Source organism: Trichomycterus rosablanca, chromosome 16 (assembly GCF_030014385.1).
Source record: "Trichomycterus rosablanca isolate fTriRos1 chromosome 16, fTriRos1.hap1, whole genome shotgun sequence".
In the NCBI taxonomy this organism is placed as follows: Eukaryota; Metazoa; Chordata; class Actinopteri; order Siluriformes; family Trichomycteridae; genus Trichomycterus; species Trichomycterus rosablanca.
Genome location: NC_086003.1, coordinates 5,652,044 through 5,666,784, shown reverse-complemented (window position 1 = coordinate 5,666,784; position 14,741 = coordinate 5,652,044). Strand labels below are relative to the sequence as shown.

General features: G+C 39.8%; 1 protein-coding gene across 12 annotated transcripts in view; it reads left to right on the top strand.

Annotated features, from left to right (window-relative positions):
• The window catches only part of LOC134330959 (transcription factor 4-like), a 171,355-nt gene that overhangs the window by 135,702 nt on the left and 20,912 nt on the right, over window positions 1–14,741 (top strand). For all 12 annotated transcript variants that reach the window (XM_063012270.1, XM_063012274.1, XM_063012267.1 and 9 more), the window contains 5 exons: window positions 5,253–5,358; window positions 6,434–6,567; window positions 7,115–7,250; window positions 9,994–10,064; window positions 11,313–11,391. In XM_063012270.1, the coding sequence (XP_062868340.1) occupies window positions 5,253–5,358; window positions 6,434–6,567; window positions 7,115–7,250; window positions 9,994–10,064; window positions 11,313–11,391 (526 nt within the window). The remainder of the gene's footprint in view (window positions 1–5,252; window positions 5,359–6,433; window positions 6,568–7,114; window positions 7,251–9,993; window positions 10,065–11,312; window positions 11,392–14,741) is intronic.

Genomic DNA, 14,741 nt, shown 5'->3' with positions numbered 1-14,741 from the left:
ACGTAAACTCATATGTGTCACACTCAAGGCCCGCAGGTCCAATCCGACCCGCCATGTCATTTGATGTGGCCTGCAAGAGCTTAAAAGACGTATGATTGTCTTAAAATCCCGCCACTAGATGGCAGTGTTTTCACATCAGTGTTTAACTGAGGCGGTTTTCCAACAGGTGATGTTGAGAAATATTTACAAATAATATCTCTTGACTACACTTCCCTGCACCTCAATAAATATAACTCACTAGTCCTGGTCATAATGCTTTAAGTGTCCCATAGACTCAGCTCAAGGCTGAGTTCACTTCCTCTTCCTTTCTGTCTCTTCTGCTAGCTCCCTTGCTAGCATTCCTAAACTCTTGAATGAGCTTTTGGGTTTTTTCATGGTTTGTAAGGCAGCATCTTAAGCTATGTGGCTGGTTTTCTGAGTTCCCCGGTGTTGTATGTCTGGCATTTAGAAGAAGAAGATTTTTTATTTGACATATATACATGTACAGGTGTGCAGTACAATGAAATTCTTTCTTTGCATATCCCAGCTTGTTTGGAAGCTGGGGTCAGAGCGCAGGGTCAACCAGCAGACAGGGTTAAGGACCTTGCTCAAGGGCCCAACAGTGGCTGCATAGCAGAGCCTGGATTTGAACCACCAATCTTCCAGTTGATAGCCCAAAGCTCCACCCACTAGGCTACCACTGTCCCTATTTAGGTTGTAATACAGCGGTGGACTGAGTAGCTGTCTGAGTTGCACCCAAGTGCGCACATTTGTTTCTTCTCAAATCCGTTCCTTTGTTTCTGCAGTGTTCTTGCATGAGCAAAATGTGTTCATATATCTTCCACTTTGCTCTGTGGATTGTGGCTTGGTTTTGTTTATTAATTGTCCTAAAAGGTTTGTCCTTTTTTTCATTCATATATTTATTCATACACCATAATACATCTGAGGAACTGTGGAATATTGCATGGCGGTCTGTGCGAAGTCATATTGTTTTATCAGCTTTTGGTTAAACAACATTGTTAAGTGTGTGTGCACGCAAATGAGAATATCTGAGTTGGTTTCATGTGTTTTGTAGACCGGTGTGTCTGGAAAGTATTAGCAGAGTAGGTCTGAGCCTTGCACAGGTGCACCGAACTACGTGTGTATTTCTGTGTGTGTGTGTGTAGTGAAGGGGCTGGACGCTGTGGGGGACGGCGGGATAAAGGAATGGAGCGGTTTCGTGACTGACTGCATGCATTCCATAACATCTGCTTCTGATCACCGGCTCTAAACACACACACACACACACACACACACACTCTCTCTCTTTGGTGTTTGGTGTGTGCTTTTGGTTATTAAGGGGTTAATGAGCGTGATCCCTGACTGCCACCACAGGAGTGTAAAAAACCTGTGTGTGAAAGGATGAAAGAATGTGTGGGATCATTAGAGACAGACCAGATGGATGAAGGGATGGATGAAGAACAGAGATAAACAGATATTTTTAAACATTGGCAAATAAGCACCATTCCGCCTTTCAACTCACACACACACACACACACTTTCTTTTGCTTTTTTCTTTTCTTTATTTTTCTTTCCACTGGATGCTATTTGGAGTACAGTTAGCAGGTGTAGTGGTGTGGGTACAAAAACATACATACACCTACTAAGAAAAAAGACTGGTTGTGTATAACAAATTCAAAGTAGCAGGTCTCACTTCACTTTGTGTAGGTAGCACTGTCGCCTCAAAACAAGAAGGTCCTGGGTTCTGTGTGGGTTTACTCCAGGAGCTCCGGTTTCCTCCCACAGTCCAAAGACGTGCAAAGGAGGTGAATTGGAGATACAAAATTGTCCATGACTGTGTTCAACATTAAAGACTTGAACTGATGAATCTTGTATAACCAGTAATGACCCGTCCTGTCATGAATGTGACCAAAAATCCTAATAATAGTAGTTGCTCACTATTGTTCTATTTTATTTATGCATTTTCTTCCATAGTCAATTTGTCCTCCGCTGCTGGGGGATCCCTGATTGCAGTTGAGGAGGGTAAATTGCTGCTCACACCTCCTCCGACTTGCAAGCAGCACCCTTTTTAACCCATGCACTCTGCACAGGTCAATCAGGGTCCTTACACAGCGTTTGACCCCACCCACATAGTCTGGTAATCCCGCCCTAGCAGAACCGTGTCTTCTGCAGGCACTGCCAATCATGCCCGCTAGATGGAGCCCAGCCGACCGGTGGCAATGCCGAGTTTCGAACCGAGGAGTTCAGAATCTCGGCGCTGGTGTGCTAGTGGAATATCCGGCTGCGCCACTTGGGCGCCGTTGCTCACCCTATTAACATGGTTTTATAAAAACAAAACATGAAACTATGCAAATAATGTTAAGCAGCAGCACTAATGCTTGTAAAGGCTGATTTAATTACATTTATGGAACACGTTTATATTATTAAGATTTATAATTATCATATTATAACACATATACACCAACCAGGCATAACATTATGACCACTAATAGGTAAAGTGAATAAGGCTGATTATCTCTTCATCACGGCACCTGTTAGTGGGTGGGATATATTATGCAGCAAGTGAACATTTTATCCTCAAAGTTGATGTTAGAAGCAGGAAAAATGCTTGATGGCTAGACAACTGGGTCAGAGCATCTCCAAAACTGCAGCTCCTGTGGGGTGTTCCCAGTCTGCAGTGGTCAGTATCTATCAAAAGGAAGGAACAGTGGTAAACCGGCGGGTCATTGGCAGCAAAGGCTCGTGTGTCATCTAACAGACGAGCTACTGTAGCTCAAACTGCTGAAGAAGTTAATGCTGGTTCTGATAGAAAGGTGTCAGAATACACAGAGCATCACAGTTGCAGGGCTGTTTTGGCAGCAAAAGGGGACCAACACAATATTAGGAAGGTGGTCATAATGTTATGCCTGATGTGTGTATATTAATGTCATTCTCAGGGGCTGCTTTTATAGTGGGATTTTATTTGTATTTAATTTATTTAATGTATTTAATTACTACAAAATTACTGAAACAATTACTGAAATAGAACAAGTGCTTTAATGTACAGGCATGATTTCTTTATCAATCAGAATTTACCAGTGACTGTTTAAAATGATCTAGACCATATTTCAATTTGCTACACCTGTTTCCAAAAGTGTCATATTACGACTTAGGGCCTCTCTAATACTCAGTCTGGTCGTGTGTGTGTGTGTGTGTGTGTGTGTGTGTGTGTGTGTGTGTGTGTGTGTGTGCCCGCATGTATGTAAGTGGGTCAGTCAACATCCTCCTATTTTAATGAGCGTGACAAAAGTCTCTTTATTCTGCCGTCTCTCTCCCACGGTGTCCAACCCCCCCCCCCCAGCCCACGCCTGATGTCATTTACAGACATTGGAATGCGTGTTTGTGTGTGTAAGTGTGTGTGAGAGAGACGGAGAGAGTCAGAGTGGGCTGGTGCAAGGTGCTTCATGGGAAAGGAAGGACTCCAGCTGGGTCTTCGTTTCTGCGTCTCAATAAAACCCCTCGAGCCCTTAATGCTTTGGGTTAACCCCTGCAGTGTGAGACACGGAGTCTGAAAGTTACACTAATACAATCTGCTTTTATTTCCGTACAAAGCACATTTCTGGAAACGCTGGGACATTTTCATGTTTTGGATGAGCAACTTGATTTTGTATAAAAAACACAATGCTTGCAATAGACGCAAAAAAGTTGAGACAGGACCAAAATGAGAATAAAAAGTTTATAGAATATTCAAAATACACTGTTTTAAAACATTCGACAGTAAGCAGGTGAATTGGTAACAGCTGACTAAATAATACTTGGATATAAAGAAGGATCCACCAATAACATACGGTGTTTGTTTGGGTTTTTGTTCTGCCAGAACAACCAACTGTATCCATGATACAACAGGCCTGCTTTCAGATAGTTCTTGGATTACACCAGGGACGTCCAAACTATGAAACAGCTGTTTGAAGTCTGGGTGTCGCTATTACATAAAACAAATCTCCCCAAACGCTCCCCATCTTCTTTCCCCCATCTCAAAATATTAACATTACACCTACATTAACATACCCGAACAAACATGGCGGCATGGAGTTCAGAGGGAAGTGAGTATGTTTAATGTAAAGAGGTATAATAATTGTCATATTAGGATTATCGACTGCTGAGTGAAATTGGCACACTAGGGATGTAACGATGCACCACAAGACAGTTAAAAATCGATTCACATGTGTAACGATTCAAATCGGTTTACATGTATCATGAATCGATATTCACTTTAAACAGCAGAGGGCACTGGCACTATTCACCTTGCCTGGTTGACGTCACTATAGGGTTGCCAGGTTCGGAATTTACCAGCCAAATGTATTTATGTGAGGATACTTTCTTTATTCGTATTATTCATTTATTTATTTAATGTGGGATTTGTTTTACATTTTTGTTTAAGTTTTTTTTACACAAATGGGAAATGTGCAGCATTGTTTTGCATAGTTTGTACCTACCTTAAAAATAAAAGGACATTCATTATTTAGATAAATAAAAGATAACCACAAATACAGTATTTTTTTTATTTTAAAAAGAGAAATAATAAAAGGAAACTTTGTCATAATTTGTCTTCTAATCGTATCATGAACGCAGTATCATGAATCACATCGCATCATGGGTAGAGTGTATCATTACATCCCTACACAACACTGTCAAATATAGACGATTAGTCACTCAAACAAAAGGAAGTGGAATTATTAGTAATCATGTTGGTCTGTTATAGTTTTATTTGTTTTATTACAAGAGAGTCTGTGGCCCGTGTTTGCATATTTTATACTCCATCTGGTCCTCAACAAGAAACGTTTGAACACCCCTGGATTACACCATATCATGCAGACAGATTGTCATTCAGCATACAGTAACAGGTTGGGTTTCAGAAACCACTGTTTCAGATTCTTTATACTTACAGTCGGTTGTTTGTACAGATAATCTTGGGACCTGAAGTTGCATAAATAGAAATAGTTTCAACTGGTATTTTTTCAGTTAAAAAAAAAACACAAAGAACAGTTAAAAGAAGGCTTATTTTCACAAATAAAGTATGTTTGAATGATTTAATCACACAAACAAATCACTGAAATCCCAAGACACGTGTCTAGTACAGGTGTATGTAAGGTGTAAATGAATTCTCCTAAGAAGTGTTTGTTTTGCTGTGTTTTTAGCACATTTTGCTGTTACACTTTAATAAATTATACTGTTTCAAACTAAATTTCTTTAATAAACAAACATATTTATAATTTTTTTTATTGTTATTTCAGGTTTACGCACCACCTGCCAGCACCGCAGATTATAACCGAGACTCGCCGGGCTATCCGAGTTCCAAAGCCGCCAGTGGCAGCTTCCCCAGTTCCTTTTTTATGCCAGGTAACAGATTATCATCTTTAGTATGTCTTACTACACTTGTGACTTTCTGTTCTGACTTCACTAGATACTATATGTACCACTGATGTGGCTTGTGGCTTGATGTAGAAATGCAGACAACTGTCCTATACTGTCCTTAAATCATGGATCGTTATCTGATCTTGATCTCTGATATGTTTTCTAATACTGTACACCAACATTATTCATGCTTTTAATGTCATTTTTAATTTACGCAATACAGATCATTTGATTGAACATTGACTTTTAAATGGTCTTAGCATGCCACTATTACATTTTATATAAACTGCTTGCAGTCAGTCCTGGAATGTCAGTACTGTGTTATTATCAGTGCACAGAAAATTGTATTGTACTGTATTGGATGGAGACAGTTTAACTTAGTGTGGCAGTAATTATCCATCCATTGGGATATTCCGCTAGCACACCAGCGCCGGGATTCTGAGCTCCTCGGTTCGAAACTCAGCGTTGCAACCGGTCGGCTGGGCGCCATCAAGAGCCTGCAGCAGGGCGGGATGGCCGGACTATGTGGTTTAGGTTTTTAAACGCTGTGTTAGGACCCCGACTAGCAGATAGAGAGGTGCCTATGCAGAATGCATGGGTGGAAAAGGGTTCTGCTAAGGGCTGCACACGGGTCGGCGGAGGCATGAGCAGCAATATACCCACCTCGACTGCAATCAGGGATCCCCAGACAGAGGAAGACAAACTGACTACGCTAAATTGGGAGAAAATGGGAGAACATGCATAAATAAAAACCCTGTGCTTAGAGTCTGCCACACAAAAAAGCCTCATGAACCATTCCATCGAATGGGTGCCATTCACATGTAGTAACTCGATTAATTAAACTTATTTTTTATCTTTGTTCAACACTGAATCTAATAATACACATACTTAATCAGCAACAATCCTTAGTCAACTTTTAATAAGCCAATTGTGCAGCAGTGGCTGCTGTTGTTGTTGTTGTTGTTGTTGTTACACAGCATGACTGTATTAGAATGTATTAGAACATCCATCTGTCACTTATTCTGTCAATCATCTTATATTCTCTCTCTGTTTCCGTCAGATGGTCATCACAGCTCAGACCCATGGAGCTCATCGAGTGGTATGAATCAGGCAGGTTACAGTGGCATGCTGGGAAATTCCTCCCACGGCCCTCAGAGCAGCAGCTACTGCGGCTTGCACCCACACGAGAGACTGGTGAGCTGTTCCACACTTGTTCATGCTGTATTAAATGGATTGTTTATATGTGTTACATATTTATTACACATTTATAACATACCTGAAAACTATTAGTCTAAATAAGGTAATATATTTAAATATAATTTTAAGCAGAATTTAATGCAAACATTTGTTTTATTAACAAATATTAACAATTGCTTGTATTATTATTATTTTTTACAGTGTTGTTAATTATAGCACAAATCAACTAAGGGCCAATAAAATGCATTAAATTATTGTAACATTTATGTAGCAATAATTAAATAGGCAGTACTTACTAGTGCGTAAGGTACTGGACTAGTAATCAGAAGGTTGCTGGTTCAAACGCCGCCACTGTTGGGCTCTTGAGCAAGGCTCTTAACACTCAATTGAAAATGTAAATGTAATGCAAATGTACAGTAGAATCCTTTTTTGGGATTGTTACACCATAAACTGAGATCAAGTGTAGCAAAACTCGTCAACATAACAGCTTAACATTTTCTTTACCATCCTGTGCTGTGCTCTTCTTCTTCTTCCTCTTCTTCAGAGTTATCCATCACATTCCTCGGCTGAGATCAACCCCAGTCTTCCTCCGATGTCTTCTTTCCATCGCAACAATGGTACAAATCACTACAGCACTGCCTCCTGCACCGCTACCACAAACGGAACAGACAGTGTTATGGGTAAGATTCAACCTTCTAACCAGAGATTTTCCAGGTTAACTGAAACCCTTGGATGCAGCTTGACAGTCTAGGTGCCGTCGTGAGCGGCAGCCTTTACAGTAGGCTGTACACCAATCCATGGCATGACCTTGGCTATCTCCTATCCTTAGACTTAGGCAATCGTGTTTAAATGGTTTGATAGCAATGCTGGGGATTCGAACCCTGAATCCCAGCCGTAGTGGGCTAGCACAGTTTTAGCGCCGCTCCAACCGAGCGCCTGGCCAAATATCATAGCACTTAGTGCGGTGGTCATTTTAGCTACAGCTTACTGCATTCACACACATTACACACATAAAGCGAGCAAATCAGATTAGATGTAGGTATTGATAGGAACATTAAAACCAGATGTACAAAAGCAACTATAAATAAATGAAAAACATACAGAATTTATAAAGTAATAAAAGGACATAGTGAATTCAATTAATAAAGTCAAACCTAATCCTGGGGATGGTCATGGGTATTAAAATCCCACAATGTGAACCAGTATTGCACATTTAATAATAATTAAGCATGGTTTTGTTTATTTTTAATGAGCATTGCTCCAATTCTAAGTTGCTCGTTGAACTGAAACATGTTGAAATAATAGACAAGATCATGAGACTCAGCACGCAATGCAAGTGTAGGTTTATGGCTTTTTGTTTGTTTCTGCGAAGCCTCCAGGAGATGCCATGTCTCCATACACATGTTTTAGAGGAAGACGATGTTATTAAAGAGTTCAACATCAGGTCACACTGACCACAATGTAACTGATCCTAAATTTGCCCATATGGCCAAAAAACATCCCACTGAACTTGGCATGCCTTCTTTTAATCAAACACATATGGGCAACACATATGACACAGCTTGACCCTGAAATACACATGTGTGCACAAACGTACACACTTTCTGGGTTTTTTGGGGAGTTTCCTAATGCATCAGTAATAAACATCAGCTGCTTACAAGTAATTAAAGTGCTGGAACGATTCCATACTTTGGGTTCCAGTTTTTGAATGATCGGGTTGCACAGTAATTTTATAGACTAGCCCACAGCTTTCATGACTAAAGAAAGAGGAGGCAGATTAGGATTCAGTTTCTTGCTGCTGCTACAGTAAATTTTACAGTCTGATTGCAGTGCCAGCACATGTGGTGATGGAATGTAGAAGGTGTAGCGTTGTCCACCATATGCACATAGTCTTGCATTTCACAGCCAATTATACTGAGTTCTTTCTATTTATTTTTTGAGAACTTGGGTTGTCACACACTGGTGGGGGGCAGTTGTAGCTTAGTGGTTAAGGTACTGGAGTAGTAATCAAAAGATTGCTGGTTCAAGCCCCAACACCGCCAGGTTGCCACTGTTGGGCCCTTGAACAAGACCCTTAACCCTCAACTGTAAGTTGCCTTGAATAACAGTGTCTGCTAAATGCCGAAAATGAAATGAATGAATGAGTGAAATGGTGGATTGAGCAGCTGGCATATAACAACTCAGTTCTCTTCTTTTTTCTTGGCTCTTTTGCCACTTTATTTTTCTGGCTTTGTTAAGGTTCACCTGGCACCTAGGATGTTGATTGTTAAATTAGATTCTTTAGTACTCATGTCTCATTATCTGCATTAGTTCATGCTGCATTGTTTTATTATGTACTGTAGTTCTTTTCTTTCACCTGCCTGAACACAAGCACATCCGTACCAAACGTTTACACCATAGGATTGTTATTGGCCTTTTAATACACTTAATAAACCAATCACTTCCACTGTCATCATGCTGATTTTAGCCAGTGTAGTTATGGGATTTGTAATGTTATGTTAGTGCTTGGTTAACTTGACTTACATGTAACCTTTACTACCATCTATATTTAAGCAATAGAACACGAGAGGGAGTGTGTTATCGCGAATAACATCACGGCTGTGATTTGGTCGCAGGCACGAACCGAAGGCGAGTGCCATAGATCATCACAGCCGTGATGTTATTCGCGATAACACACGACCTCGAGTATTCTATTGCTTAAATATAGATGGTAGTAAAGGTTACATGTAAGTCAAGTTAACCAAGCACTAACAGTTTTTACAAAATAAAGAAAGAAAATAAATCAAAGAAGCCCTGAATTTCATATTAAATATGCTTTAATATTAACAATACCTTCTGCCAAAAAGTAGTTCCACAGAGAATATAAAGTTTAACACTACAAAGCATAAAAACTCATTTCAGGGAGGTAAGAACAACAACAAGAAAAAGTCAAGAACCTCCGAAGGGAAAAAAGAAATAAAAAACCTCTCACACACACCAAAGGATTATGGATGAAAACAGAACTACTAGGAGCTGCTAACTGGGCTTAACTAACTGTTCGCGTTACAAACACATTAATGTTCCCTACATAGTGCACTAGATTGTGTATCAGATCACGGATATATGTTCCCTACATAGTGCACTAGATAGTGAATTAGACAATTGGTTATGTTCCCTACACAGTGCGCTAGATTGTATATCAGATAACGGATTTAAAACGCGACCGGGAAAAAAAGTCTGTGTCGCCTGCGTGCGCGTTTGTGTGCATGAAGCTTGTCGTTAATGGCAACGCGTCAGCGGAGTAATACAGTTGTGGTGTGAAAAGACCGTGCTGTTATCACATATATCGGCACGGTTAGAACGCTTCTCAACCAATCAGATTGTAAGGTCGGAACTAACTGTTGTATAATTATTAATAGCTTATATTTATTTCTTTTTGTGTAGCTAATCGAGCACCAAGCAGCGCAGGAATCAGCTCACAGACTGGAGACGCATTAGGAAAGGCCCTGGCTTCAGTAAGTCTTTAAGACACACACACACACACACACACACACTCACACCTGTCTTACACCTTATCCTACAATAATGTTTTTAATGATAGAGTTTACAGGGGATTTGAGAATATCCAAACTGAATGCAAAACAGGGGGAAAATATTTGTTCTCTTTAACACATTGACTTGAAATTTGAAAACAGTTGTTATAACCGCTTCTATGTGTGAGCATACTCGGCCAATAAAGCCTGATTCTGATTCTATAGTGTCACTCAGATTCTCCTTTGTTACTTAAATTATCTTATTTAGTTTTTTGCATCATTTAAGTGCAAGTCAGGTGACCTTCTGTCTGGGACACCAAGCACAGGTTATGGTAGCTTTAGTATTATAGCCAGTCAGATATATAATGGGGACCTTGGTCAGTTTTTGCACACAGTGATTGTGTATGTAGTGTATAAAGGAGTGTGTATATAAGGTGTATATAGAAATGCTCTAATACAAGTCATGAATGATTTAGGGTGGGAAACTAGAAAAAGATTACTGTGGCATACGCAAAACATCCTGTTAGGTCAGTAGTTAGTAACATCCCTCTTGTCAATGCACCATTTGTTACCTAAAAATTGGGGATATGGCTTGTGTACTTGGAATGATTAGTAAAATAATAAGGTTCATAAGTGTAAAGTGTATGATATCTGTGTATCTGTGCATTTTTGGGAGACAATATATGTGTGTGGATGTTGTGGTGCCTTTATGTTTTTGTAATAAGAATCACGTAGACATGATGTCAGCAATTAAAAGACCAGGGACACTTAAGTACTGGAGACACGTATTTAGAAAAACAAATACACAAATTAAAAACGCTTCAGAATGAATTAACAAGCGCTTATAGCCAGGAATACTCACACACATACACACAAATTGCTGGATTAAACCTCCTCAGGGGGCTTTAGGGAAGATGTTTAATATTAATATGCATGCATGTTGGGGCGTTTGGGTTGCACAGCGGTAAATTACGCAAGCCCACTTCCACTGGGATTCTAGGCACGAATCCCCAGCAGTGCTATCACAGGGGATGATTGGCTATGTCTAAGGGGGGTGGTGACCACAGCCCTGCAATGGATTGGCATCTTGTCCGGGGTGTGTTACTTCATTGTGACCAGTGATTTCAGGGAGACCAGACCAGATCACGACTGTGTGTGTGTGTGTGTGTGTGTGTGTGTGCGTGTCTGGTGTCTGCCTATTTCTTATTAATATGTGTTTTATAATTACAGATCTACTCCCCTGATCACACCACTAACAGCTTCTCCTCCAACCCCTCCACCCCAGTGGGATCTCCGCCATCTCTCACAGGTAAGTTTGTGTGTGTGTGTGTGTGTGTGTGTGTGTGTACATGACCTACCATCTCCCTGATGCATTGTGGGTTTATGCTTGGCAGAACATTAGCTACAAGGCATGCCTGTGTGTACATGTGCATGAGATTGAGTGTAGTGTAGAGGTGGATGATACAGCTGATACTGAGATTCATACCACAGTCACAGAAAGGACTTAATTAAATAATTTAATTAATTTTTTTAAGGGGGCAGTTATGTCAGGATAAAACACATCCTAATAGTGATCCTAATAGAATAGAAAGTCCCAAACACACCAAGGAAATACAACAAGTACTAAGTTTACATGCCTGGAACCATAAAAGAGACTCCTACACAAGACAACATAACAACAGTTCCTACCTTGAAGCCATAAAAATATAAAATGGCCCAAAATATAAAGACAAAATAAAATAATATAATACCTATTTTGCCATTAAATTACACATATGTGTTAAACATGGCATTAAATCCCAACAAAATAAATAAATAAAAGGAACTGATGTAATATTCCCATTTTGTTTCCCTATCTAATTGCTAAAAACACAATGATCTGTTAATTTAATTTTTATTAGCAATTGACAAAACATCAGCAGGATCAGTTGGACAGATAGTGCGGTTTTCTTTGAAATATACTTCAAAGCATAGTTTGTTAGTGGGCTAGCATGATTTACTGCTGAGCCACTTGAGCAGCGAGCTTTCTTATATAAACTGAAGTATATTTCATAAAAAAATGTCAATACGATCAGTCAATGTTGTCAGTACTGTGTATTCAAGCTCGTCTCTCAATGGTAAAGGCCTCAAGGTGAGCGAAGCGCAAAACATAGGGCAGTGGTAGCTCATACTGGATTAATTTAAGCAGCTGGACTAATACACAAAAGGTTGCCAATTCAAGGCCTCTTGAATGCCTTATTTGTCATATATACATGAGATTCTGTTTCCGCATATCCCAGCTTGTTTGGAAGCTGGGGTCAGAGCACAGTGTCAACCAGCAGACAGGGTTAAGGACCTTGCTCAAGGGCCCAACAGTGGCTGCATAGTAGAGCCTGGATTTGAAGTTAAGCAAAGCCCTTACCTTCAATTGCATGGTTGGATTCAGTCATAATTGTAGCATCTGCTGTAAACTTACGTCTCAGTCATACAAATCTATGGATAAATATTTCTTAATAATAACGTTATTTAGAGTTAGTACCTTCTTAAAACTCCTGTTAAAACACATGACAAATAAAGACAAAATAATAAGAAGAAATAAAGGAGAAAAAGACTGAGAGTAAGGCTGTTGTTTGTATCCATGCTAAACTTATATTGCAAATAAGATGGCGGCCAAAGTATGTGCCAGAAATGTCCTACTTCACTCATCAGCTCTGAAAGATGGCTCCATGACGACCTGTTCCTCCAGCTACTTTCTTACTCACCCTCACCCTCTCTCTCACACACACACAAACACACACACACACACAAACATACACACACATCCAGCTGTTGTGCCCCCTCCCTCCTGCCAATTACGGTTTTCGATGACTGCAGATGCAAACATCGCCTGCTGCTTATCTGTGTCACAATCAGCTCTTTAAAAATTCTGCTTTAATTTCACTGAGGGTGAGAGAGGGACAGACAGAAATACAGACAGAGAGAGAGAGAGAAAGAGAGAGAGAGAGAAAGTATTACAAAGAAGCTGCAGAAACGACTGATTCTTAATTGTTATTTAAAGTGTTTGTTTTATACGTCAAACTTCTGAGTTAAAATGCACTTAATATAAACTGATATTTACACCCAGTGAAATGAAACTAAGCCAGTCAAATGCAAATAAATCCGTATAAATAATATATGGAATATTTCCTGTTTTGTTCCAGTCTGTCAGTGCATTGTTTTGTGGAGGTAATGACATCCTAATTAGCATATGGAAATGGCTGTTCATATAAAAGGAATCTGTGAAACCCCCTCGCATCCATAAAAAAAGCATAATAAAAATGAAATGACTTATGTAATATGCAGAATGAAGAGAAGGAGGAACACACAGGTCACAAAAAAAAGCAACTGATAAAACGGTGCACTCTCGCCCCTAGGATTAGGAGTGTAATCCGTGTCTAAATAACCATCACCGTAATGAGAACTTTTTCTTACCCTAGCACAACACCTGAACACCTGAAATCAAGACAAGGGGTGCATTCACATGAGAAGCGGCAAACCGGTTTGCGCCGAATGTGCTGTTATTTCCTATGGAGTGTGGCGGTGCTGATTAGCTTGTCACTGCTCTTCCCTGAGCGCACTGTTGTTGCATTTGCCTTGCGGTTTTTGTGCTTGCTGGGGCACTCAAAGTTCACCTGATTGACCTTTTTTAAGGGGGTAGTTTGCCGCTGACCTTTTCAAAGCTCCTCCAATGAGATGAACTGTTTGATATGACATAGTAAAAGCGACTCCAGAAGCACGAACAACGCTTAACGTGAACAAAGCTTATTGTACTAACACAACGAGCGAGGAATTTCACTAGTGGGAAGAACTTATAAGCAGTAATAATTAAGACAGGTTTAGTGTTCCTGTGTCGTTCTATTAATACATTAAACCACATTAAGCTTTTTACCGAAAAGCATTAAAGACTCTCTCGGAAAAGCTGATTCCCACAATTTCTCAGCACCTTGAGCTATAACACAAGTTTAAAAGTGAAACAGTAAGAAACATACAACTAAACTTAAACACATGTAGACGCTTTCAGAGTGGATTTGACGGTTGTTCCACACAAATGCATATTCGACTTATTTTCGCACTTTGATAATGTTTTACACGTAGCCAGCGAGAGTTGTTATCAGCGTTACTTGCAATTCTGTGGAGCAATTTATGGTTTATTTCCACCACTCTATACAAATATTCACCCTGTTTGGGGTCACAGGTAAACATGCACTATTAAACTGTGTGTATATTTGGCATCATGCTAACCTTAAATACACGTAGCGCTTGTCAGTGTTTTCGAAAGCATCGTCTTTTTTTCCAGACATGAAACTGCAATTTGTTTGATTAATTTCAGCACTTTGGACAGCTCACAGATTTCAAAAAAATCTAACCCAACATTTTTGTTATCATATTCTTGTCCTCAAAGAAACTGAGAAACGTGTGGGTTTATCAACCGCTGTTATTTCTAAAGAGGAAAGTACTTTTTACTTTTAACTCCTATAAATATCTTAAAATGAATATTGCTCACCTTTCCTTTCAAGAAACAGCTGTAAATCAGAGGCAGACCTTAGATAAGTTGATAAAGATGTTACAAGCACGCTTCTGGGTTTGAATCTTGGATCTGCTACCGGTCGGCTGGGCACCCTCTAGCAGGCACAATTGGCT